At 40.6% G+C, this 23,897-nt stretch overlaps 1 protein-coding gene across 1 annotated transcript in view; it reads left to right on the forward strand.

Annotated features, from left to right (window-relative positions):
• Positions 1-296: 296 nt before the first annotated feature.
• The window catches only part of FBXL7 (F-box and leucine rich repeat protein 7), a 131,428-nt gene continuing 107,827 nt past the window's right edge, over positions 297-23,897 (forward strand). Inside the window, exon 1 of the mRNA XM_054164331.1 lies at positions 297-531. Coding sequence (XP_054020306.1) covers positions 495-531 — 37 coding nt within the window. The 5' untranslated portion in view covers positions 297-494. The remainder of the gene's footprint in view (positions 532-23,897) is intronic.

Consider the following 23,897-nt stretch of genomic DNA (forward strand, 5'->3'; position numbering starts at 1 on the left):
AGGCAACAAGTGGCTGGCAGCAGTTTCCCGGCGGAGCGGCGCTAAAGTGCTGGAGGAGCCCCAGCGCCGTCTGTGGGGCGGCAGAGCCTGCGCCCGGAGGCCGTCCCGCCCGTCCTGCTTGTGGATTACAACTGGAGCCGCCTCCCCCTACCCTGACACCCCGGCTGGAAACCGGGGAGGGGAAGGCGTATCGATAAATCACATTTTTAAAAGTTTTTTTTTCTTTCTTTCTCTCTCTTTTTTCCAACAATTTAAAAAAAACATTTTTGAAGGGGAGTGGAGGAGGGAGGGTCGACCACCCGAGAAGAAAGCGGAGGAAGTCGTAAGGCTGCAAGGCTGCTTTGGACATGTCGCCGTGAAAACTCCCTGGAATTCCCCCCTACCCCACGCCCACACTCCCTGCTCCCCTCCATCATCCGCGATCGCTCGGCACCCCGCGGTAGAGATGCTGCGCGGCAGCGTGGGGAGGAGGCGGCGAGCATGAAGTCGGCAGGATGGGCGCGAACAATGGCAAGCAGTACGGCAGCGAGGGTGAGTCGAGGGGGAGAAAAGGACTACTGGGGCAGCAGCGGGGCGTCGCACAGGGCCGGAATGTGGGGTACTCGGGCGAGAGGGTCCGTAGCTGGATCCCCCTTCTCTCGGCCCGGGACAATCCGCCAGGAACCGGGACACGGCACTCGGCCTCCTGCTATGCTGAAATCCCTTAAAATACCCTTAGTTACTTTGTTTTGAGTTGCTTGTGTGGTGGTGGTGGTTGGTTCCCCCCCCCCCCCTTACCCCCCCGCTTTCCCCCCCCCCCTTTTTTTTTTTTCATAGATGGGGAGGAACTGCCATCTTGGTTCAGCGGTGTGTCTTAAAATGTGGAGGCAGCTCAAGGGTTATGGCAGGGTTAACTATGCTAAAAAAACCTTTTTGAGTTCTCTTTGTAATCCTTTTCTACTTGTCTTTATATCCCAGGATCCTTATATTATGCAGTATGGTATATGACTACTTCCTGTCTGAACAGAAAAAAAAAGTAACTCCAGGAAAGGGAGGGGGAAGAGTTAATGTTCTCCAGCTGTTATCCATAGATTGTACTCCTGCAATTTCGCTTCAGTGAAACTTTAGTGGGTTTGGTTTTAGATACACAGGGCCTGATTCATTCTTGTGGAAACGTCTTAGTCTGACTGGAGTTGCATCAAGGGATGAATTTCAGCCGTTTTGCTGCTAGTGTGAAGGACTACTGGAGCAGTCATCTGGTATCAGGGAAACCAATGGCAAGTACAGAGATTGTCTTTCTGCCAACTAGTTTTAAGCTTTCTTCAATTTTTAGCTGTCTTATGTATGACTTGCCCTCATAATAGTTAGGTAACTATATAGGATCAGAACATACAGCCCATTCCCTGATTGTTGTTTTTGTTGTTGATGAGGTTTTGTGGGTGGAGGGAGCATGAGAATTTCCTATGTTCTATTACTTGGGAGTGCAGAAGACCAACTACCAATGAATACACCACTCTCACACCCAGAGTATGCATGAAAATTGTGCAAAGGAAAAGGCATAACCACCACTTCTCTAAGAGACTCTGCAGTTCCTTCCATCTATTGTTAAATAAGTTATGCTTTCAGGAGAGTTGGAGTCAGAATCTTTAAGCTAAAGGTATTCTCAAGGTTGTGGGGTTTGACCCACAGGATCACAAGATGTTAGGGGTTGGAAGGCATCTCTGAGATCTTTGAGTCCAACCCCCCTGCCAGAGCAGGACTGTATAATTTATCATATTTTGCACAGGAACGCATCCAGACAGGTCTTGAAAGTCTCCAGAGAAGGAGACTTTCCCCACAGCCTCTCTGGGGAGCCTGTTCCAGTGCTCTGTGACCCTTACAATAAAGAAGTTTTTCCTCATGTTGAGGTGGAACTTCCTGTGCTGTAGTTTACATCCATTGCCCCTTGTCCTATTACAGGGCACACTTGATACCATCACTAGAATAACTTCTGCATAAACGGGTTGAAACCAGAAGTTGTGGTTAAAGCCTCTTTGGATTCCTTCTGAAAAGGGAAATCCTAGTTTGTCCCCAGAGTTGAAAGAATTGGTGGTTAAAGTTCTGGACACATGCTAAAAATCCTGTTTCCAGGGGAGATAAGATGGTGTAGTGGCATCTTCAAACTTTCCTGAGTTCAGTTCAATTAGTCTACAGTTCTGGGGGAGGAACGTGATGACATTGTCTTCTGCAGTCCTTGGTGAAGTGGAGAAGAGCTTTACTGTTCCAGAACTGCCTTACAGGAGGTGTGAAGGAGAGGAGGATTCGTGCGACGAGGATGGTCTCAATTTTTTCTGCTCTTTCCTCCATTCGGAGTGGAGGTTGGATCCTAGGAAGGCAGACTACATGTGGCAAATTAATCTTCGCTGTGCAGACCATTAGCAGGGTTGAGAAATAGGTAGAATATTCGTTTAAAAAAACCAAACCAAAATAAAATAAGTTCCCCAATCCCATGGCCCAAACTTTGATCCTTTGTTTTAGAGTGCTTATTGATCTGGGTTTGCAGCCAACTTCTGTGCATTGCTGTGAAGCTCTTGTTTGCTACTTGTTTTCTGGGTAATGCAGAGGACAACAAATCTAAATTTGTTAAAGGGAGGCCTTTTCCTGAGCTGCTGGGGGATTTGGTGCCTGCTAAACTGTCATAAAACGTTGTTTTGCAGTAGAGCAATTAGAATCGGTTGTGGAGGGGGGTAGTGCTCTGAGGAAGCAGTTGCTGTGTGCTTTAAAGGTAACATGAATATCTGGGTTAAAGTTCATAGAGTGGCATTTTTGGGTAAGTGTGTGGCACATAGTTTTCAGCATAATGGGTTTTGTGGGCTAACATTGTACTACAGTATGCCATTTATGGATGGAGAAAAGTACTTTTGTTAGCTGAACTTCTTGAATGCTGTTTTCTGATTTGCTATTTAATAATATCCTAGGTAAGATGTCAGAAAGACAACTACAAATGATGTTTAAAATGGCTGTGGTTTTTCATGTGGCCTTCCCATCTGCTGTGAAACTGCAGAATACCAGGAATTTGCCTGAGTTGCTTCTCATCTTAAAACTGAAGAGATATGTTAAGGGAAGGATCACTTCTCCTCAAGATAGGATAACCTTTATTACTAGGATATTAGGTTGCATGGATTGTTACGTTGCTACACTTAGCAGTACTAGAGAAGTTTTTTACATTCACTTGTGCACCATATATGTAATCTCAGGCAGCTAAGTGTTTCTGAATAATCACATAACTACACTGTACTGCCTTTACTCATTTATTTGCTCAACAAGGATTTATTGTACAGAATTTTATTGGAAGCTACAATTATCATGTTAAGATGGACAAGATAGCTGCCTGCTGCAGTCTAAATGATTATTTATTTTTTTAAACAGCATTTGTGGAAAAATTTGTGGCACCTTTGAGTTTTGTCTGTTTTCCATAAATTTGATGTTTTTAAGACAAGCTAAAACTTGCTCTGAGTGAAGCTTTAATGTGACTCAATTATCTGAAAAATCATGTCATGCAGATGGGTTACGAACACAGCACTAATTATTAAAAAACATAAATTAGATCGTGCCAAAGTTTGTCTATAGCAGTTTAATTCTTTTAAAAAGTCAATTATTAAATACAAGTTTATCTTCTTAATTTTCATTTGACTTTCAAAGTGTCACAATAGTAGACATAGTTTTTGAAAACTTGCCTACCCGGAAAAATTGGGACCTTGAGGTTACAGACTTAAAGTTTGCAATGGATTCTGCCTGAAGTGTTAAAGCTTGTAGTTAGCCTTTCTGAGTGCGTTCCAGCAGTCGTGTTTGACTAGCATGACTGAAGCTAATAGATTACTGAAACAATAAATCCATCTGATCATGGAGCAGTTCTTGTAAGGCTTGCACCTATGCAGTGGAAATGTGTCATCAGTTACTGTGATGGTTTGGCCCACCAGCGTTAACAAAAACTTGGCTCTCGCAGTCGGAAAAGCAAATGGAAGCTATATTTACAAGCAAAACTACACTCTACAATGGAATGCAATTAATATGTACAAATATACAGTATTTACAATATCATACAGGTATTTACAATCAGAAAACAGCATGGACCCCCACCCCCCCCAATTCCCTAATGGGATCCCCAAAAGGAGCGGGGGGCAACTGCTCCACTTCTCCCCTAACCTCCCCCCATCCCCACTTTTTCATCTGTTTAATTAGAAGAAAAGAGAAAAGACATGTTAGAGAGTTAGAGCTCTTATCTCAGGGTTAGCTGATAAGGTTCTCCCAGCAAAGCAGAGCAGAAAGCAGCTTGCCAGCAAAGGAAGAAAGGAATGAAGTGGGTTGTGAGATATTGCTAGAGGTACATCTCACATCTGGCCAATGAAATTTGTTTAGAACAATCTCTTGTTTTCCTTTTTACACCCAACTGTATTTGTTTATACTTCTCCACTCTTCTGCTCGAAAATCTGCAGCTAACTTTTAAAGGCATAGCCTAAAACTGCCACAGTTACCTTAGCAAGAATGCTTGTTATTGTCCTTCACTCTCTTGCCTTAGGGACAAATCATTGACCTTTCTGTCACTGATTTAGCTCTTTGCTTTTTAAGTAAGAGGACACATACCTGTGCCTCCTGCCTGATAGCAGGAGCAGCCTTGTGTGGAAGCTATCAAAAAAGCAGTATTTTTGTTCAAAGACCTTTGTTAAAATGTGTTGCTGAAGAGAATTGCAGTTAGACACAATTCATTGTTATGGATGACAAGGCCGAATTGAAGTTTGTTTTAACTATTGTCAAGTTAATTGGACACCTATGCAGTTTATATTTCTACTTTGCCACACACTGTCAAGGCCCAGTCCTCCCCTTACCAAACCTGGTCAGCAGGGTGTTGGGGGTAGCTGTACTAAGGTTCAAATAATTCCCTTGGAGTAAATAAAGTTGAAACTACACCAAACATATGATGAACTGGGTTTATTAGATTGAACTGGTGCAGAAGGAAAATACAAGGGAAAAGCAGTGGGGGAAAATGCATATCAAAGATAAGGGATATCACTGCTTCCCTCACTTGAAAATCGTGGCATTTTCTCAGGAGCAGTTCCAAGTTTCTTGATGGTGGTGGGGAGCAGGGCTATGCCACATGGTCTTCTCTAGGCTGGAGGCAGTGCGAAGCAGGGCTGTGCCATGTGGTTTGTCTCTGGGATGTGGGCAAAGAGGCTGTGGGGAGCCAAGTGGTACGGTAGGAGCGTCATGGCTTCCTTTGGCCCCCTGCTGCTGCTGGCTTCCCCAAAAGTCCCCCAGGTTTCTTTGCCCTCCCTGGGAGCCAGGGTAGCACCCCTAGGGCTGCAAAGTGCTGTGGGCATTCCCACCTTTCAGTAGTGCTGTTTGAGACAAGCCCAACACTTGGGGTCTCACGTTTCTCCCCTGGCTCAAACACTGGGTGTGCTGCTCCTATCTTCTTTTCTTCAGGGTGGTGATATGAACACAGTTCCAGGGAAAGAGAGAAAAGAAAGCAATTGGAATTCAGTAAACAAAGTAATACCAACCATATAAGCCATCTTCCCCACCCCCTGAATCTCAAAGCTCTTCCAATGCAATGCATGATGCTGGTGCTAGTCCATTGAATCAGTCCTTTTGCCTTTGATTGCAGAACAATTCAGAGGTCTGGTTGGGGATTTCTTTCAGCTCAGCTTGGCCTCATCAACAGAGGTGGTGGGGTGATGTAACAGTCCTGTAGCAGCAACATCCTGGAGAACAGTAACAGATTATTCTGCAATGCAAACCCTATCAGTCTGGGGAGGAGAGAAGGGGTCCTCATGTCTTTTTCCAAAGGGGACATTCTTCCTGCCTTTCAAATATAATGCCATCTCAACACAGGATTCCAGATTTTAAAAGTGAGTTTGGCCCACTTGTAGCAGAATGGGAAAACAGTAATTTAATGCTTCCTCCCACAAAATGGAGGGGTTTGATCAAATTGTTTAGCCAGGGGCACTGAATTCAGTAGGGAACCTCCCCCACTGGCCCTTTCTAGTGTTCCACTCTCTGTTGAGAGCTGTCATAGAGGTGGTACAAGCAAATAACAATTTACAAGCAACACAAAAAAAACTTTAATCAGTTGCTAGGCAAGGTTTGCAATAAGGAGAAGGGTCCCCCAAGACCAGCAATTAAACAATTCACATGTGCACAGCCAATAGCCAAACAATAAAAAAATCAATTGTTGAACAAATTATGAACATAACTATCACACATGTTATGTTTTAACAAGGAAGAACACAGTCTTAAAAAGAGGGAACAATCTGATGAGTATTGATTCTGTGTTCCTTGCTGTGGGTGTCAGTGGCTATCCAGGTGCACATATCCAGGGGAATTTTCAGTGAGCTTTCAAAAATGAATTCACTACCCACCCCCTGGATCACTTAGTGGAGATGAACTTATACTGACTTATCCCCATTGTGAGGGGATGTTAGCAGCAATTTTCTTTTCCCCAAATCTTTATCTGGTCCCTTCTACATTCTCATCAGCAACTGCGCATTAGTAAAGGAAAGGCCATCCATTGCCTCTTTCGGTATCCCCTTGCCAAGGCACTCTCTCCAGAGCTGGTTCCTGTAAGTTCCCAGGCCTAAGAATTTTTTAGGGGTTTTCAAACCCTCCCACTTTTGCTCTCCTAATTATAGCCTTGGTTTTTAAGTCTCCCACAAGGCGACTATAGCAGGTTAACTCTTGGGCAACCCCCCACCAGGTGAGAGAAGAATCAGAAATCATTGCTGCTGTAGACAAACTTCCCTGCCCTGGGGCCAGAGCTGAGGGTGCAGCCCTCAGGTATTCCTGGATTTGGATGGCATGCACTTTCAAAGACTCAGGATGTCTGAATTGCAATTAAACACATTATTATATGGTGTGCTAAACATGAAGTTTGACATGTAGCTTGTATTGCTGTCTTGTTTTTACTATTCTGATCCTTTTCCAGGTCATACATTGAGATAAAGTATCTTGCTCTTGTAGCGTCTTTTTGTTGTTGTTGTTGTTCTGGTTTGGCTAGTCTTCTCTAATACACTTCCTCAGTGCATAATAGTTGCAGTCAAACCATGACATGCTCCATAGGACTACTGTAAATATTATAGTGTTTCTCAATGCAACTTTGTGTGTTGCACTACTTATGTGATGGTGTTCTGCTTTCTGGTGTCCTGCCACGGCTGGTTCTTGCATTCATCTGTAGCTGGGTTTCAGTGTGCTGCATTCAAAGGCTTGAGACTTGGCTCTTACAGCAAGACAGGAACAGGAAATACAACAATATTCAAAATGTCAGTCCTTCAAGAAGTGTTGCTTTTTTTGTTTTTAAAAGTGAATGTGCACTCTGGCAATGGCTGGTTGCTGCTAACCAAAAGTAACCTTCATAAATGCTGCACATGATACTTTCAACTGAGTGATGAAAAAGGATCGTGTGTGTTTACTCAGTTTGTCTCCAAAAAATAAAGTTACTTTAAGCTCAGTGCTTATGTTGCTTCTTGTTGTTCAGATCTCATGGCAGGGGCAAAAGGAGGGTTGGACACAGCACTTAACTGAGCTGCTATGCTGCTTTCAGCTTCTCATAATACAGTATTTTCTCTTATTAAAAATGAACTGCCTGTGTGTGTGTGTAGGCAGGCATGTGTGTTTATATAGGCCCACATGAAGTAACAGATTTGAGGTGGATTTACGCTTTAAAAATGTTGTTAATGTTATCTGTAGCAATGCTGGAAGGTAACTTAGTGGCTCACATGCATGTTTCTTCATAAATGTTACTGTTTCATTAAATGTTTCTGCAGGAAGCTAGGGCATTTTCTATTTTATTATTTTATTAATGTATATAAGCTACCAAACTGTACTCTAGGGAGTTATTTTTGACTTGAGTTGTTGCTTCATCCTGCTGCAAAATTGACTGGATGCTCTCTCTTTTGTACATTCGAAAAAATAAATAAATTGTGTGCCAGCTGGAGGCCTGAATAAACTTTGGTGCTGGTGATGCATGATGTGGAAAGCTTCCAAGAGATCTTTCTCAGCTAAGCAGTAGGAGTGTAGTACTTGCATGCCTTAGTCCTTCTTTTACCCACCCTTCTTAGACACAGATCGCTCTGGTAACATTCCTAAATTGAAATGGTAGTTTTATTTTCCTGAAAGGAAGTCTTGACAACCTGGACTTCATAAAAGTCAAGCTGAACTTGATACTGTATCATTTCCCTGTGGAAAAACACATATGTGTGTGTGTGTGTGTGTGTGTGTTCAGAATTTGGTAGGTAGTTGTAAGTCTATTTTGCTAACTGCAAAAATCTCATCAAAGTTAATTTTCTGGCACTTTCAGTCCTTTGGCTACTTCTAGATTCCTCATTTCTGTGAACAATTCCTAACTAGGAATTGGTTTGCTTCTTTGTGGGTCTTGTTTGTGTTAGGAAAGTGATTGGCAGAAAGCAGTGGATGACATTTGAATGCTGAAATGCACAAATGGTTTATTTCTGCTCTTTGTTTTGTGTTTAGCTATGCCTGTATTATTTAATACAGGACAAATGCTTTGCTAAATTAGGGCAACCCTTTAATTAAGGAGTAAAAACTTCAAAACTTGAAAAATGGGTGGTGGGCTGCCAGTAGAAGCTGTTCCTACTTTCAAGTAGTGCCTTTAAGGAAAGGCTTGAGTTGGCTGTGTTTGAACAGTTTATTAAGAAAAAAGCTGCAGCTCTGTGCCAGTATTCAAACTCAACCAAAGTAATTTCTTGGCAAAGTAGTTCTGTTCACCATATACATTTTTGTGACCTCTGCCTTAAATAAGGGTGAAAAAAAAAAAGGTGATATTTACTTATTTTTTTATTACTTTCTGTCTTTTTTTCCCAATATGTGCTTCCCACAGCATAAGTTGAAACCCCTGTTGTAAGAATACCTGTCCGTCAAAATGGATGTTTAACACTGGTATCTGTACTTATTTGAACTGGTTAATTACCACAGGGAGCTGTGCTCAACAGCATGTTCACTGAAAATGCAGTCCTAGGCTTTATTTGTGTGCATAGGCTTTTAGACAGAGGAATCTATAATGGCCTATCATTTATTGCTCTGATTTCAGTGGATCTTTGCTCAGTGGGAAGACTTTATCTAACACATCTGTCTTCAGAGTTCAGATATGAAAATGCATAATGTACATCAACTTGCATTCAGAAACAGGTGGCATAGTGACTCTCTGGAGCTGAAAAGTCATGTAGCTATACTTACACTGCCATCAGATCCTCTCAGTAGTGTGCATAGTAGTACAGTACTGTAATGTGGAGCTCTGTGTTTCAGACAGGCTGTGCTAGTAAACCTTTTCTAATATACTTCTTGGAGTAAAGAGAGAAACAGGAAGGTCTCTTCCATGCCCATGTTTTGAGTAAGGAAATGCCTGTCTGTCATACATAAATTTGTCATATCAACGTTTTAAATCATGTGATGTTTCTATTTCTCGGAGATCAGTGTACAAATGTGTATAATAGCAGAAGCAACTCTATATTGAAGCCTTCTCAAACAATACACTAACTTGGAGGAAGATGTTTTAATACTGTTTTTCAGTGAATCTGTTTTTTTCTGTTTTAAAAATTATCTTCCTCAGTTTCCTTCTTTATTCCTGCAAGGAAACTAATGAAATTTTCATATGATATTATAAGAGGAGCAGTTATGGGGTCAAATATCTTTTTTCTTTGTTTGTTTGTTTTTAATTTTCCCATAAGAAATAAAAGAATAAGGAGACACCAGAAACACTGGCATAATACCACCGAATTACTTTTGTTCATGTTACACAGTATCGTTTGACATTGAAAGGAGAATTTGGATCAAGTCTAGTTCTCACATGAGAAGTGTAATCTTGTCAGCTTGTGGGGAGCCCAGACTTATTTTTTGTATGACTGCAAGCATTGTGAAGAAGCAAGGCACTGGTATTACTTTGTTGCCAAATTGCACACAATTCTTTTTCTGTGTTAAATTTGACTGCATGGGATAGAAGACCTTAGAGGTGTTTTTGTGCATTGTGTTTGGTGTTTTTGTTTTTGTTTTTGTTTTTGTTTTTTTTTACAATGTATGATAACTACTTAACTAGTATTAAATTTAAATCCTATCTTTGAGAGGTACTAATACTATTATGGGAACTAACAAACAGAAGGTACCTGTATTTGAGCTTTTGAGCTTTTAACAGTGCTAATGGCTCTTGAAATATGTTGCTGTAGGGGTAGTACTTGATCTAGCTCACTGCAAGACAAAAGGCAACAGCTCAGTTCCAACAAATACTGAACAAATAGTTTTTTCTGTAGTAGCTAGCAAAACATATTTCTATTCTCTGTATTCGATTTACTCTGACAATCCCTATAAACTGTTCAACATGGAAGAATAGAATAGTTTGGGTTGGAACGGAGCTTTAATGATCATTTAGTCCAATCTTCCTGCAATGAGAAAGTATGTCTTCAACTAGGTCAGTTTGCTCAGACCTGCCCAGCCTGACCTTAAATTTTCCCAAGTATGGGGCTTCTACCCTGTCTATGGGTAACCTGTTCCAGTTTTTCCACCGATACTGCAAAAAATTTCTTACTTATCTAGTCCAAATCTACGCTCTTTTAGTTTAAAACCATTAACTCTTGTCCAATTACAATAGGTCCTGCTGAAAAGTTTGTCCCCATCTTTCTTATAAGCCCCCTTTAGTTAATTGGTCTCCCCAAAGTCTTCTCTTCTTCAGGCTGAACAGTCCCAATTCAGACTTTCCTCATGAGAAATGTTCAATCCCTCTGATAATTTTTGTGGCTTTTCTCTGGAACTCCTCCAACAGGACCATGTCTTTCCTATGCTGATGAACCTATATCTGGACACGATGCTCCAGGTAGAGTCTTACATAACTTTTTAAAACTAAGGTGATGGAAACAGCAAGTTATTGTTGGAATACAAGGTGAACATTCTTGATATTACATGCTTTTAGAATTTTTGGAACTTTAAGATTTACTAAAAGAGGTATAAGTAAAAGCCTCAGAGGACAAGGATTTCAATTGCAGTTAGCCATGCCAGCATGAAGTTGAAACGAACAATGCGCTCTTGTGTGTCATGTAGTTCATGTTTGATTGTACTCTTTTGTAGCCAGTAAGTTTGAAGGTCCTCCTCTGTCTTTAGCAGGGTTTGAGAACATAGGTAGTCTTACTCCAAAGATTCTTGCAGAGGAATTGCTCTCTTGTTCTGGAATACTAGACTGGCAGTGGAGATCAGTGCAAGCAGTAAGTTATATTACAACAATTTCCAATCAACTTCTGGCCATATGTCAATGTCTACTTTAGAGCATCAAGTATGAAAACTCACATATTGGAAGTTTGAAGGCTGGAACTGGACCCAGCACTGAAGATGTAGCCCCACTGAGTAGAGGGGAAGGATAAGCTCTCTCAATCTGCTAGTGATGCTTTCTGATGGCAATGAAGGCTTGGATATAATTGGGTGTGTTTGCTTGTTAGGACACATTGCTGGCTCATGTTCAACATGATGTCCATCAGAACCCACAGATCATTGTCTGCTAAGCTGCTTTTCAGGTGCAGGGCTCTGCACTTCCATTTATTGAGCTATCTACCTGCAGCTCTTATTGGGACATTTGTCATCCTGTTGGGCTCCATATGAATGGCAGCAACCCTTTAATGTATCAGATACTCCTCTCAGTTCTGTATTATCTGTGAACTTTTTGAGGGTGCATTTTGTCCCATCATCCAGGTCACTGCAAGTCATGGCGCTCTAGCTGACCAGCAATTTGAGCCCAGCGGCTTAGCCAGTTTGCAGTTGTCTCACTGTCCATTTAGCTAGCCTGTGCTTCATCATTGTGTCTATGAGTGTGCTATGGGAAACAGAGCTGGAATGTTTTCCTGGTCAGGATAAACTACTCTATGTGTTGTACTCCCCTCATCCACTGAGACAGTCATTTCATTATCACTGTCTGTCAGGTTGGTCAGACATGGCTTCCACTTGTAAATCCACACTAGTAACTCCTGATCACCTTCCTGACTTAGAATTTTTTCTGGGAGTGCCTATCACTTTTCCTGAATTGAGGTGATGCTGATCAGCCTGTGGTATTCTACATTGTCCACCCTGCCCTTCTTGAAGGTAGGGGTCATTTTTGCTTTTGTCCAGTCCTCAAGAACCTCTCCTGCTTGTGATTTACCTTTCCAAGATAATATAGAGTGACTGTTATGGCATTGGCCAGATCACTCAGCCCTCAGAATTGCCTCCCATCAGGTCTCATGGATTTGTATATGTCCAATTTATTTAGATACTCCCTAACCTAATCCTCCTGTACTTCTACTGGCTACTTATGTTTAAAAACATACTACGATACTTTCAGAATCAACAGAGCTCAACTGCAGCAGGTTCTGACAAGTGTTAAGGTTGTCTTACAGTATTTGAGTATCTCTAAACAGTATCTGTGAACTTCTGTATACAGCTGGTTTGGATTTTTTTTAGCTATAATTAAGATTTTTTAAAGTTTTAGTTTCCACTATATAAAGAAACTCACTCTTTCTCAATGACCAGGCTTTCTTTTGGCAGAGATCACATAAAAAATAGAATTCTTTTTATGAGTTGTGGTAGAATCTGGCTCTATTTTTTTGTTGTTGCTTTATTTTTGCTGTTTCTGGCAGTATAAGTGGTCTGTGCTTTTATAAGTAGCTTATTCAATGGAGTTTTGTTTCATAAAGAATAGCTAGCTCAGGATTACTTTTAATTATTTTTTTTTCATAGAAAATTAAGATTATCACTTTAATTAATGAAGAAGTATTTGTATTAACCAGCACCAGAGCATGAGGACACAGTCTCAAGCTGTGCCAGGTGAGGTTATGCTGGATATTAGGAAGAAGTTCTTCATAGAAAGAGAGACTGGCCATCGGAATGGGCTGCCCGGGGAGGTGGTGGAGTCACCATCACTGGAGGTGTTTAGGAAGAGACTGGATGGGGTGCTTGGTGCCATGGTTTAGTTGATTAGATAGTGTTGGATACAGTGATCTCAAACGTCTTTTCCAACCTGGTTAATTCCATTCCATTCCATTCCATTCCATTCCATTCCATTCCATTCCATTCCATTCCATTCCATTCCATTCCATTCCATTCCATTCCATTCTGTTCATCATAGCCAGAAATAATTTTGGCAGTTTTTCAAGCTAATGCAGGAATGGCTGGCAAAAATACTTGACAGTAATCTATATTCTGTGGTACAAAGACTTGCTTCTTTCCGCACATTCTAGAATTGTATCCAAAGGGATTTAAATCCTCCATTTAAATTAGGGCACAGAGGTATGGTACTATTCCAGTTTAGCAGAAACAGCTCATTTTTCATAGGTGAAATAATGAAATATGATTATCTCAAATTTTCTTCTGATAATGGAAAACAATCATTACTGGATGGCATGGTTGATCTTTAATGCTCTAAAGTGTTAGGAGATACTTCTTAAGTTAGAATCTTCTGTTTAAAACTAAAGGCATGTACAAGATCACAATGTGTGTTGGTTATTGCTATGTATTATCACAGAATCACAGAATCACCAAGGTTGAAAGAGACCTCAAAGATCATTGAGTCCAACCTGTCACCACAGACCTCATGACTAAACCACAGCACCAAGTGCTATGTCCAGTCCCCTCTTGAACACCTCCAGGGATGGTGACTCCACCACCTTCCTGGGCAGCCCATTCCAATGGCGAACAACTCTCTCAGTGAAGAACTTTCTCCTCACCTCGAGCCTGAACTTCCCCTGGCTCAGCTTGAGACTGTGTCCTCTTGTTCTGGTGCTGGTTGCCTGGGAGAAGAGACCAACTCCCTCCTGGCTACAACCTCCCTTCAAGTAGTTGTAGACAGCAATAAGGTCTGCCCTGAGCCTCCTCTTCTCCAGGCTAAACAATCCCAGCTCCCTCAGCCTCTCCTCATAGGGCTTGTGCTCAAGGCCTCTCACCAGCCTCGTTGCCCTTCTCTGGACATGTTCAAGTGTCTTAATGTCCTTCTTAAACTGAGGGGCCCAGAGCTGGACACAGTACTCAAGGAATGGCCTAACCAGTGCAGAGTACAGGGGCATAATTATGTTACTTAGCAGTGGAATTTTTATTTTGTTTTTAGTACTGAAAATCTAGGTTAATTCACCTGTTAGCATTATCTATTTCTTGAATGTTTGTTCTGTGTGGGAGAGGGATAACTTTGTACAATGGTGGAAGATTAAGTGCCTTGTGACATAATCAGGTCTATGAAAGTTATTGGGATCAAAACTCTCTGCAGTGCCTGAAACATATTCATCATAAACATAAAAGTTTTTTCAAGCTATTTTTCTTTCCATTTGTATGTATAAACTATACAGTGTACTCCAGTATGAAGTTGTCTTTGGCCCTTGTTAGGCATAAGCACAGTATTTTGCTTATGTCTTCATTTCTCTTGGGAAATTATTGCTCTTTAATCCCTATGGGTGTAACTTATTTTGCCCTGCATGGTTGTTTTTATGGCAAAACAAATGCTTGTTATGGGCATTTATTTCTCTTGCCAAGAACTGCTGGAACAAAGGTGAATGTGAGGCTTCCTCTCCCTCAAACAATTACAAGCTTTCCCTGTGTTGTCTCTGTCTTCTAGAGGCTCTATGAGTGAGAGCTTTTCTCATATATGAGAAATTATCTGACTGTAAGTGGGCTTAGAGTTTATCAAGAGGTAGCACAGGAATTGTAAGGGGAATGGTTAGTTTCAGTTTGGTTGTCCAGGCATTTATTGATTGAAGTATTGTATTTTTATTTAGGACTTTGGTAATGATGCCTTTTGCTTCTCACTGTGAAAGTACATAGTATGTCAAGCTGTATTTCTGTCTCTGAGAGCTGAACTGGAATGACTGACCATTATCTTAAAAATCATGTTTTCCTAGTTGTGGGTAAGGAAATGAAGTACAGTTGAACTACCTCATCACTTAACACTTTTGAGCACAGGAAGAAACGTTGGTAGCTGAAGTTGGACACAAGCGAATGCTACAGACCTGTTCTTTTCTGTGTTTCCTGCTTTTATTTTGCCAGGCCTCACTTTCTATAGAAAATAAACTTGTGCCTTCTGTGGATAAGGACTCCTCCTGCCCTACCCCCTCCTGTGACCCGCATTGAAGTGTAAGGTTTCTTCATTAAGTTCCTACATGAGCCCAAACATTCCTCGAAAGTGAAGCTTGGCTTCCACAGGATTAAAATCTAAACCAGAATAAGTCTAGTCAGACACAGGAGCCTTTCACACAGTAAAGCTGGCTGTTAGTGATTGTGTGGTTTGTCTGTTTGTGCTTTTTAAGCACAAATTAATCCTACCCCATGTTTTCCTCAATTTTCTTCCTAGTTGAAGTTATCTGCAATTGGTTGAAAGGAGGTAGGACACAAAGCCTGGTCTTTTTGTAAAATGAGTCATACTGATAAGTACCTTGTTCATACTGCTAGCCATCCATGGTTTTGATGAAATGTAAGACAAGTTGTGAAGGATTCTGAAAATTGAGGTGGTATGTTTGAGCAATGGCCAGGTATAAGACTCCTCTCACAGTCTTGATTCTAACCCTTTAGATGCTTGCTTATCAGTAGCAAACAGAGTTGGACAAATACAGCCAGCAGAACTCATTCTACTGTTTTTTCTTTGTTAGTTGAACAAAGCCTGTACTTGTAGAGGGCTGAAAGTGGTGGGCAGTCCTGTGAGGAGAGCTGTCAAGCCTGCTGGGTCATACTCAAAAGCAATTGTATTGTACAAGATGAGTCTTTTACCTTGCATGATAAATTCTTCCAGTAGGTAGCATTTTTCAGAAATAATGAACATATTTTAGCACAAAATCTCTCTAATGAATAGGATAGATCAGGCTTATCTATTGGTATGTCACAGTCTAGTGATGTAATCCTAGATGGCTGATGAGCAAGCCAGGTCTTGTACTCAGGTGGGGAAGAAGGTGGTGTCTCTAGTGGTTCCCAACTTTTCACACAAATCCTTAAGTAGTAGGCAGCATGATTGCATTTAAGTGTGCTGTGTTTTATTTTTGATTTTACAAGAGAAATCTGGTCTTGGTTTTTGTGTTTTTAACCTGTAGCAGTGCTGGAGGTGCAGGATGAGCAATGTGAGAGTTCAAGGGCAGATGCAAAGAATTCTCATGATTTTTGTTGATTTCTAATCCACTATGATTTAGCATACTCTCCAGAAACTGCATGATGATGACAGTGCTGCTTTGTAGTACCTTTTGCACTCAGCTTTTTCCAACTGTCCTTTAAGTCCTCCACAATTGTTTACATCTCTCCAGAGCTTTACCTTTCCATGGGAATAAAAGGTATACAGTTTCTTTTTGCAGGTGCTATGCTTTACCTGGTTGGGATTTGACATGTTTGAGGTTATGGTGTGTTCAATGAGGAAGAGCTGCTGCTATCTTTTTGCATTCTCGTAAGCTTGGATGTGTTGCCAATACAGATTATTACTACTTAAATCAAGTATGGTTGTTAGAAAATTGAGGATTGCTCTTTAGGTGGTAGCAATGGATCACCATTCCCTGGATTCAGCTTGTAGAATTATCACAGGACCAGCCTCAAGTTTTTGGCAGCAGGTGCACTCTTTGAAAAGGGGACCTTCTGTGGCAGCGTGGTGTGGAGCTGGTGGAGCGGTGTGAGCAGAGTGAGCTGTCTGGGCTGCATTAGGCAGTGCAGAGGGGAGTGGCAGTGGGAGCCAGGGGATGGATAGTGAGGAGCTGACAGGTGGCACAGAATGGTGCAGAGCATAGGGCGCAGCGTAGCAGTGCAGGCTGTGCTGAGTGGAGCCCTTGGATGTACTGCTAATGTGTGGCTGCCATTCCTCCATCACCCACTGTGGGCCAGGGGCAATGCCTCCAGAGTTGTGCAGAGTACAGTATGCACATTGGCCTTTCAGTGGCACTGTTGCTGTGCTTCCAAAGCAAGGAAAGGGAGAGTTCCCACCTCCACAAAAACAACCTCTTTTATGCCATGCCGTCATACCATGTCACACCCTGTTTGAGGCAAAGCAGTTGGTATCTCACAAACAGATATATACATCTTGAAATCTGATGGGTTTTATGTAGGTGGTATTTTTTCACCAGTGGTGTTCTTTTTTTAATACCTTCCCAGGTAATTAAAAGCTTTAGCAGTATCTACATGAAAAGCACAATGTATGTTTGTTTGTTTGTTTGGGGGTTTTGTGTGGTATTTGTGTGTAGTTTTTTTCTTTTGTATGTTTGTAGTCTTTGTAGTACTATCTCTTTCTGGTGGAGAAGAGCGTATTGGGTTGGACTGAGTTGCCTGGCTTCAAACCAGGACAATGAGATATCAAATGTAAAGAGCTGGGTATTCCCCTGGGACATTTTGATGGGGTGTTCTGTGATGGAGGAGGTGGATGATGTATCCTATAAAGTGGAGCTGTGCAATTATAAGTTTTGTGAACTGAAACAAATTTATTTTCCATTTACTAAGGGACTGACTTTCTCTTTCCCAATATATAAAAATAACTAGAGTAGCTTAATATGATCTTTCCTGTTTGGTCATAATCTAAGACACCTCAGAGATTTGGCACATCGGGCACTCTTTCAGTGCTTTCTACGTTGGGAAGAGTATCACTAGTTTGATTTTTCTTGAAAATTGACTCTACAGTAGACATAAGAAGACACTTACTAAGAGATCATACCAGTTTTGAACAGTAAATGGACAACTCTTCCTATTTTATGCTTTATAGTTACTTAGCCACGTAATGTGAAGATATATTCTGAAGTGCAACGGGTTTGTGATTTAATAACATTGTACAGATAGATAACACCATTTAGGTAAGTGACACAAGGGCTTTCAAAAGATTTTTAAGGAAAGCTTGCTAATTCAATTACTTCCTATGCTATCTTACAGTATGAGCTGCTGTAAAGCTTTGCAACAATGTTGGAACAGTAAAGACTAGGTATGAAAGACATCCTGATTTTTTCAGGTGGGACTTTGAGTGTTTTAATAAAGTTGATAATGGAACAGGTAAGGAATCCATGTAGAACCTGCCAAAGGAACTGAAGTTTGTAATTTGTGGTGAAATATGATATCACTTCTTCAAGAGCTGCCTCTCAAACTCTCTCTGCAACTAAAACCAAACTTCAATCTAAGTTCTATATGTATTCACCTTATTGAATTCTGAGAGATCATCACTGGTTGTCTCTGATTCTCAGATCCTTGGAGTCACTGAATCAAATTTCCTACTCTACTTTTGTAAAGTCTGACAACAGCTCCTCATAGTTGGATTATCTTCAAAGTAAATAAAACTTCAGGTATGCTCCTATGTGGAGGTGTTTGGCTGTCTGCAACTGCTTGATTTTACAGCTAAGGTAGTGTTTTTCTGTACTAGTGTAGTTCATGTAGTCCAGAAGTGTTTAACATCCTGAAGAATTTCCCCTTGCACCTCCTAATCTCTTTTGAGTAAATTGTGAAGTAGCTGTCTCCTTAAATGAGTGTAATTATTTCTCTTCTGCTGTGGAGTTTGAGAACTGGAAGTGCTTTTGTTGGTTTGAAACTGTTTGTTGAGATCTGGATGAAAATTAATGTCTGGAATATTTCTCTCTGTTGTCTATAGGAGGCATAGCAAATAACAGCCAGCAAACTTCCCTGAAGTGAAGAAAAATTTAGGGGTGACAGAACTGGGCCTTGCTGCCCATTGGATCTCTGTTGCACATTTCTCATAAATCTGGTGACAGAACTGGATCAAGGCTCCTTTATTTCCAGAAAAGCAGAGGGGAAAATGAAGCCAGAGGTTCAGAGACAGATTATCAAGTAGTAAAGGGGGAAACCTATCTTCCTTTTTTCAGAGGTATGAGTGATACCTGAAAGCAGGAATGAGAGAGATGTGGGCGTGCTTTTCTTGTTAGATATTCACTTCAGTAGTCAGTAGAAGTGAAATGCTGCAGTCGTGTTTGTGTTTAAAAATTAAATGCTGCAAATTGTGATCATGCATCACTACAGTAATCTGAAATTGTTTGTTTCTGACACCTTGTGGTTGAGCTCCAGAGCAGCAGCAATATGAGACAATTAATTATAGAGGGCAATTGTTTCTCTTTACTGTATAACACGGCTTTTCTACCTCTACTCCAAAAGTACTCCTTGTTGTGTGACAATGTCTTAACCTAGTTGTGTTAGTTACTCCTCTCAAGATGATAACATTTCATTGAAGCACCAAGAATTTGCATTGAACTGTGAAGATATTTTTCCTTTTTGGTAGGGTTCTGGAAACTCAATTTAGTCATGTGTAGTATATCCCTAAATATTGGATTTAGGGACCATAAGAAATAAAACTGATTTTTTCCAAGTGTTTTGGTGGTTTTTTAAAAATTTTTCCTGCATAAGCATTTTTATTGTTCATCTGTTTCCAATAGCTCTCAATAAGGGATGGGTTTTATAAAACATTTTTATGGTAAAAAGCTTTGAAGCATATTGTTGCTTGAGTTCATCTTACCATAAAACAGCTTTTCTCAAATCCTTTGCTTGTGTCCCATGCGGTTGCTGTAGCTCCAAATTCTGGCTTGAGCTTAATGGGTCTGACTAGGACAACTTTCATTGCAAGTAACTCAGCAAGTCTAAGCCTTGGTTTGCATGCAGAAGAGATGCCTATTCTTCTGGAAGGCCCTACTTCAGAACAATGAGACTACTTTAAAACTGAGGGTGGATACATGGTGAGAGCTAACCTACTAGGTAGGTGTAGCTATAAGACCTCTTAGTTTTAGTTTGGCTTTTATGGGGAAAAGGGCATTTTCAAATGTAGTCTGAAATGGTTTTCTCAGATCTAGTAAAATGCCAGCAATAAATGGACTGAGGTTCTCACCCATGTAAAAGCTTTGTGTGGGAAGAAATGCTGTATCCTAGGGACATCACTTATTCAGCAGAAAAATAATGTTGATCTAGCCTGTGAATTTAAAATTTGTGCAGAATTCCTTTATGGACTTGAAGCCCTTCCAGGGGGTTAAGAATAATAAGGTTGTGGTGTCTGTTTCATTCTTGGTAGGGATATAAGACAGGCAAGCAGACACATTTACTATCTGTGATTATTGGCTGAATTCTGCAAAAAGCAGATTTTGTAACTTGATAACGGCTGTGACTCGAAGCTGCAAAACTTGCATGTCTCTCTGTTTGTAATTATCTAATCCTGCTTAGGCTTACTTTTCCGGAATACTGGTTTTTGTGATGAGCATTTCCTGCAGTACACGACTGATATTCTTTCCTATTGCACAGAAGGTTGCTCCATATTTAAACAGATGTCTGGTAGTAATGGTTTCTTTCTTTTCTGACTCATTCTGTAGATCATATTTCTCTTCAGACCTAAATGAGGACTGTTACTCTTGTCTGGACTATACATTTAAGAGAAGAATGCTAAGTACTCTGAATATGTTAGGTGCTTTACTATGTTAGGTGCACACGCTGCTCTCTACCCAGGAGTATTTTTGTTGCTGGTCAGTTTGTTCTCCTCATAGCTAGACATCAGATACCTGCTGGCATGTCAACATGGCTCTGCTTTGTGCCTTGAGGAATCATGCTAATGCTCTGGATTAAACACAGCAACCAGGATCTGGAAACACAGAGTTACTGCTTGCCATCGTCCCAGTTTAACTTACCCAACAACTGTAAGAGGTGGTTCAAACTGGGGGGAACCCATTTCAGAGAAAATTGTTCATCAGAAGAATAAGTAGAGAGGAAACTTAAACCTGAGGATGTTTTTATCTATGTGTGTTGAATTTTGGGTATGCTGTTGATTTATAGCATTCTAAAAATACAGAGGCAATTAAACCACTTTTTAGTTAAATGTCCAGTCTTCATTTAAAGCTAAAGAACTTCCATGATTTCCCAGTCATTGATTGATTTGTATATAAAAAAAAAAAAATAAAATTGTCAAGATAAGTTCCAAAAAGGTAATAGTGAGATATAGTTCTTGCTTCATACACAAGTCCAAAATTAAGAAACATATGGAAAATAGGGCAGCCTAATCAGATATAATATTGTGCTGCCAGTTTGACTAGGTGTTCAGAAGTTTTTCCAAGCAGACATTCAGACTTCCTGCTCTGACAGAATCAAGGTAAATGTTTTGCTTGGTTTTAACAGCAAATCATATATAAATTGTTTTTATTTTCTGTTTATTTGTGCCTTCTATTAGCATCCATTCATTGAGGCTTACTTTTGTTATTAGTTTTCTGTTTCTGTTCCTATTCTTGTCTGAATTATCTGCACCAGGCACATGACCCAGAAAGCTTAAGCAGTCTGTCTAGGCTGTTTAAGACCTCTACTATTCAAGCTAGCAGCAGTCTGTGTTAAGCCCTGATAATAAGTTGTTGTTGTTCCTAGGAATTTGTTTATTCAGCTGCACAGTTGATCAACACAGCAAATATTATTTAGGAATCATGGTTGCATATCTTTTTAAATATGGTTTTGCCTAAAGATTAGGATGGTGATTTGGGTAATTACAAGTACCCCAGTATTTACAACTGTGACAAAGAGCTCTATCTTTTTAATATATTGTTCTGAAGATCTGCTAGGCAGTTAAAATTGTTTCAGGAAACATTTAGCAGTCATTCTAGTTCTCACTCTTGTATGTGTGTTCTTGGGCAGCCTTTAATGCAAGTGGTATTGCAGAGTTCTCAAAGGCTATGTAGACTGTGAAGCGTTTGTAGTGTTAATTCTCACAATAATTGTCATGTAGTAACTCAGTAATGGTTAAGAAATAGCTGGTTAAAAATAACTCTTTAATAAAACTATGGGTACCAATGCATATAGTTTGCCAATACATATGTAGTTACATACACTGTTGTTTAAAGAAGATTGAGTAAACTTTCTGAGATGAGATCTGACACTTCTACTTTGCTGGCTCTAAGTGGTATAAGCTTCTGTATAAGCAGAGGTGTTCCTCTGTTTTGATTCATCCATGCTCTGTTTTGCATACCTGCTACAGTACTTCTCTCTGCTCTGGATGTAGTGATTTAGTAGAGGTCTTGGGAAACATATTGAAGAAGTCAGATCTAAAATATGAGTGCACAGGACTGCTATCGCCTCCTGCTTAGGTATAATAGAAATTACAGGCCTAGTCATAGCCATAACGTAGGAAATAACAATGTTATTCATAATGGTTTCAAACAGATGGACAAAACAATCAGCTGTTATTAATCTTGACAGTAGAAATTGCTTTCACCAGCTTTCAAGATGTCTTTGATTGTGTTTTGGAATTTTTTGCTGTCATATGAATTTTGACAGGCTTTAGGTAGTAGGATTTTTGTGGAGAATTTTCATCTCCATTTTAACAAATGTCTTTCTTTCCAGAGTTAAAATGACCACGCCTACAGGAACTTAAAATCTGGTATGTCACATGGGATTACATTTGAAATTTAGTGTTTGCTACTGTGTCTGTTAGAAATGCAGTCCTGGTGTTTGAACTCATCGTGCTGCAGCTATTGTATACAGCAGAGAATTTTTGAAAGGTTCCCAATTCCCACAAATTTTTGTTTGAATGTGCAATGTGTTTGTAAAGACAGTCTAACCTCACATCTTCCCTATATGGTACTCTGTCTGGAAGCTGCTCAGTTTAATGAGATCTGATGGCCAAATGTACAGTTATTTTTTTATACATTTGGAGCACTACAGTGTTTGTATAATGGGATCAGCTGTTCTTGAAAATGTGGGTTAGACTTACAACAAATAACTTGACTTTTGTAATATTTCAATTTTTAGTTGCAGTTCAGTCCTGTTTTGGAATTCCCTTCCTGCCTGAAGTGGTAATCCTTTGTTGTAGAGGGCCAAAGATCTCTTTGCAGTAACAACTGCAAAAAACCCAAAACTGCACAGCAGCAGGTTTCTTAGGGGAGGGAGGAGATGGTGGTGATTTGAGTGCAGAAGGGAGAAATTGAGTATCATAGAATCATAGAATGGTCTGGATTGAAAGCGACCTCCAAAGGTCATCTGGTCCAACCCCTTCTGCAGTAAGCAGGGACATCCTCAACTAGATCAGGTTGCCCAGAGCTGTGTTGAGCCAGTGTTCCACTCCCCTCATGGTAAAGAACTTGTTCCTGACATCCAATCTAAATCTACTCTTCTCTAGTTTGAAGGTTTTGCTGCTTGTCCTAGCACTACAGGCCTTTGTAAACAGTCTCTCTCCATCCTTCTTGCAGGTCCCCTTCAGGTACTGGAAGGCCGCTATTTGGTCTCCCCAGAGCCTTCTTTCCTCCAAGCTGAACAACCCCACCTCCCTCAGCCTGTCTTTGTAGCAGAGGTGCTCCAACCCCCTGATCATTTTTGTGGCCCTCCTCTGGACCCACACCATCAGGTCCATATCCTTCCTGTATTGAGGGCTCCAGACCTGGATACAGTACCATAGGTGAGGTCTCACCAGAGCAAAGTGGGAGAATCACCTCTCAGTCTGCTGGAAATGCAGGTTGTGATTAGCCTCAATATGTGAGTACTCAACATAAATAATTCAGGTAGTTGTTCTGGTTAATTTTTCTTCTCTTTATTCTCCAATTTTGTTTGGATTTGAAAGTAAGAGATCAAGCACAAGAGTTAAACAAAGATGCCACCATGTCAAAGATGAGTTCTTTCTAGATGAGATGTAAGACAATTGATGTCTTGCATCTTCTGTATTAGCCTTGCCCATGTAGATTTAATTAAATCTTCTGATACATCTTTCTGTTGAGGAAAAAAAGGGGTATTGAAATAACACTGTTATAATGGTGCTGACATTTCTCTGCAAGACCGGGAAAAAGTCACTTTCTAGGTAAAAATACCTCAAATATCCTGACTGTCGTGCTTGCTATTTTGTTACCTTCCTGTTGAACCTTACATTTCTAAGTGTCTGGGGGAAATGTGGTGGCGTGGCAACTCGATGTATGCTTTCTCATAGGAGAAGGCAGTCTGGAAAGACCCAGACAGTCTTTTCCTAATAGTGG

Source organism: Dryobates pubescens, chromosome 9, assembly GCF_014839835.1.
Source record: "Dryobates pubescens isolate bDryPub1 chromosome 9, bDryPub1.pri, whole genome shotgun sequence".
In the NCBI taxonomy this organism is placed as follows: domain Eukaryota; kingdom Metazoa; phylum Chordata; class Aves; order Piciformes; family Picidae; genus Dryobates; species Dryobates pubescens.